At 35.2% G+C, this 3,642-nt stretch overlaps 1 protein-coding gene across 1 annotated transcript; it reads left to right on the top strand.

Moving 5' to 3' along the window:
- Nucleotides 1–208: 208 nt before the first annotated feature.
- On the top strand, nucleotides 209–2,110 carry LOC145093172 (O-Glycosyl hydrolases family 17 protein). The gene is made up of 3 exons (XM_079031244.1): nucleotides 209–366; nucleotides 437–1,534; nucleotides 1,812–2,110. The coding sequence occupies exons 1-3, from the start codon at nucleotides 315–317 to the stop codon at nucleotides 1,841–1,843; spliced, it is 1,182 nt and encodes a 393-aa protein (XP_078887370.1). The 5' UTR covers nucleotides 209–314; the 3' UTR covers nucleotides 1,844–2,110.
- Nucleotides 2,111–3,642: the final 1,532 nt, after the last annotated feature.

Here is a 3,642-nt window from a genome sequence, read left to right on the forward strand (position 1 = left end):
GTATATAGGAATACATAACATATACATAACATAAACCAAAATGTACATAACACTATTACAATCGTATATAGGGATACATAACTTTTGAAGGGTACCTATAAAAATTGGCTAAGCAAAGTACATTTGAACATGTAACATTTGTAAACCAATAATTCGTACAACATAAAGTTACCGTTTGAAGTCTTCACATTTTCAGAAAATCAATTTCCCATTTCCCCAAAACTTTACAGGGCATTACCAACACTCTGACCCATCAGATACAACACCTTTATTTCTTGTTTCCCTTCACTACTTTTCTCTCCGATTCTTTCACAATGTTGAAAATGGCGGGTCTCTTTGCTCCTCTTTTCTTCCTCTATGTCTCTGGTAAGCTCAATCAAACTCCATACTTCCTTCTTCTTCTTCTTCTTCTTGCTCAGATTTGTGTTTCTATCAGTTGCAGGTCAAGAACTGCTACAAATCTCAAGTCTCAATAACCATGGTTCAGTACAAGAGGCACTACAGTCGACATCACATGCAATGGGAGTATTCTTGGATGAAAGGAAGCTCGACGAGGTGTCAACCAGCATTTTAATGGCGGAAACGTGGCTTAGGACTCATGTTTTATCTCGTTACCCTTCTGTAAATGTAACCGCCATTGTTGTTTCTAATAGGCTTCTGTGTGGTGACAAAAGCTTTGAAGACCAAGAAGAAATTTCGAGGTTAACACTTGTTGCAATGGAGAATGTTTATCATTCTCTTGTTAGATGGGGCTTAGAGAGGAAAATTAGAGTTTCTGTTTTGATTTCCTCAAAATGTTTACTCAAATCGTACCTTAAACCTGTTTTTAAGTTACTGGAAGAGATAAATTCGACTTATACTTTGAAAACACATGATTTCTCTGACGAAACTGTTGAAATTTTGAGCTCGAACTTGAAATCCATGGCGGATTTGGGTGTTTTCCGGTCGAAAACAGTGAATGTGATATCTTTTGAGACGAAACAAGAGAAACCCAGGTCAAGAAAACTCGCATCGGAAGTGGGTTACTCTGTTCCCTCCGACGCCGCCACCACCCCTCTCCCACCGCTCATCGGGGTCACTTCACCGCCGCCGCTGTCCCTACCTTTTGCGCCGGAGATGCAACCTCCGATGACGGGTACACCTAACAGCCCACCACCGCATTATGGATATGATCTACCGCCCTGCAATCCCTATCCTACTCCTCGTCACGGCCGCAGAGGTCGAGGTGCAATGGCTGCTCCACCACCGATGGGCGACGGTGGTGCGATAGCAGCACCGCCACTTGCGCATGAAGGAGTGTGGTGCGTTGCGAAACCCAGTGTGCCGTCGGAGAAGTTGCAGGAAGCTATGGATTACGCCTGTGGAGAAGGCGGCGCCGATTGTGACCCGATTAGCCCCACCGGAAGCTGTTATTTTCCGGACTCCATTGTTGCTCATGCTTCTTATGCTTTTAACAGTTATTGGCAGAAAAACAAGAAAAATGGTGGAACATGTGGATTTGGAGGGACTGCTATGCTCATCGATTCTGACCCAAGTAAGCAATTTTCATATTCAAAGAGTCAAAGATTCAAAGATTCAAAGAATCAAAGATTCAAAACCTTACTTTTCAAATACAAAATTCAGATGAATCTTTTTAGTTTTTCAACTCAAATAACTTTCCAATACTGAAGTCCTATTAGAATATCATCTGGGTTTTCGTTATCTTCTCTATATTCTAATAAGTTTGAATGATTTTGAAGATTAAAAATGAAAAAGTTTGACTTAAAAATGAAAAGCTAAAGATGGTGTTTAAATTTGGGTTCTTTTTGTAGGTTTTCGTCAATGCCATTTCACGCTCGAGTAATTTTGGGGGGATTAAGTCGATGTGGAGGAGGTCGTGGTTGATTATGAAGAGATTAATGTTTAATTTTGTGACATGTGATTTTAAACTTATTAGTATAGAATTAGGTTGTCATTAATTTGGAATTTGTGGTGGTTTTGATTGATAGTAAATCTTTTGAGAAGTCACCGGAAAAATGTCTCCCGTCGGATAGGTAGTTCGAAATCAATATGGTTTGTTAGAGAATGTAATCTTAGTTCACAATGAATTTAATGCATTTTGTTTATGTTAGGAATTATTGAATGATGAATTGATAGAACCTCATTTATTATGATGATTTTTAGTTGGTTTGAAGGTTGCGAGAGAATTTAGTTGCCTTCGCTCTGTTTAGCATCTTAAAGGCTTTGTAATGGCAACATCGATATTGCTCACTATAAATATCCATATTGCTTGCTATAAAAATCAAGATGGTTTCACCTATATATTGTGTTAATAGTAATGTTTTAGAAACCGGTTTGATCCGGTATGAGAATCGGAGAACAGAGTGTTTCAAGTGTTAACGGTTCTATGCTGATTTCTAGATTGAATCGGATGTTTCTCAACAAATTGAGTTGAACTTGTGTCATAAAGTAGGTGAAAGACCGTTTGAACCTGTGAATTAGACTTGTATTTCACTTAGCCCGTTAACACAAGTTCATTCCAACACATATTGAATACCAATAAGCCATTAGGTTATCCCTCGATCTTCCTATTCGAACATTGAAATGTTGATAATCTCAAATTAAAAGTTTTTTCATATTAAACGTCAGATCTTTTGAAACCGATGACCATTGTACCATGTATGTGTTCGATTTCTCCAAATTGAGTGTCGGCTAACATTAGACTTATTGACTTGTGTTGGATTTTTCTATTTTTTCTTGAGGTACCTAGCTGAGTTATATTCTTGTGTCATTACATTCTTTAGTGTGATTATATAGTGTGTTTATGTTGGATTGTAATTTTATATTCATTAATGTCTATGTTTATGTGTTCATGATTTTACTATGTCTGGGTTGACGGTTTGAATCGGTAACCAATCACCAGATCGGTCAATTAAAAAAACCAGTTTTTAAAATATTAGTTAATTATAGAACTACATGTGTGAAGCCTATAATCTCAGAGATCCAATGAAGGAGTCAAAGAAAAATGGGAAAATGACTTATAGTGGAGGGAGTCATTCTAAACGGCCCGTGGGAGAAGGCTGACAACCGACTATACAAAATCAGTGACGTGTGGTGTATATATATATATATATATATATATATATATATATATATATATATATATATATATATATATATATATATATATATATATATATATATATATATATATATATATATGGGAAGGACGGCTTCTAAATACAATCAATTTCCAGCTTAATATAGTCAATTCACTCTTTAATACATAAATTCACAACTTAAATAATAAATTCAAAGTTTGATACAAAAAAAATATACATTTTCAGCCAAATTCTTTACTTAAAACTTACATTTATACATTCAGATATGAAGACTAGTGTTTCTTTCAATGTTTAATTTATACAATATTCATAGTTTAAATTCTACACACTTTATTCAAAATTAGAGAAAATCATATCTATGTATAATGCTTCTTTCATATAATATTTTAGAAGCAATATAATAAATTCACAGTATAATACACAAAATTATACATTCACAGTCATATTCTCTACTTAAAACTTATATTTATACATTAAGAACTAGTAACTAATGGTGTATGGTGATTAGCCAATACACAATAGTCGTACGATACAAATTAAA

The sequence above is a fragment of the Lactuca serriola genome, chromosome 3, assembly GCF_051521515.1.
Source record: "Lactuca serriola cultivar US96UC23 chromosome 3, Lser_US96UC23_V15, whole genome shotgun sequence".
In the NCBI taxonomy this organism is placed as follows: domain Eukaryota; kingdom Viridiplantae; phylum Streptophyta; class Magnoliopsida; order Asterales; family Asteraceae; genus Lactuca; species Lactuca serriola.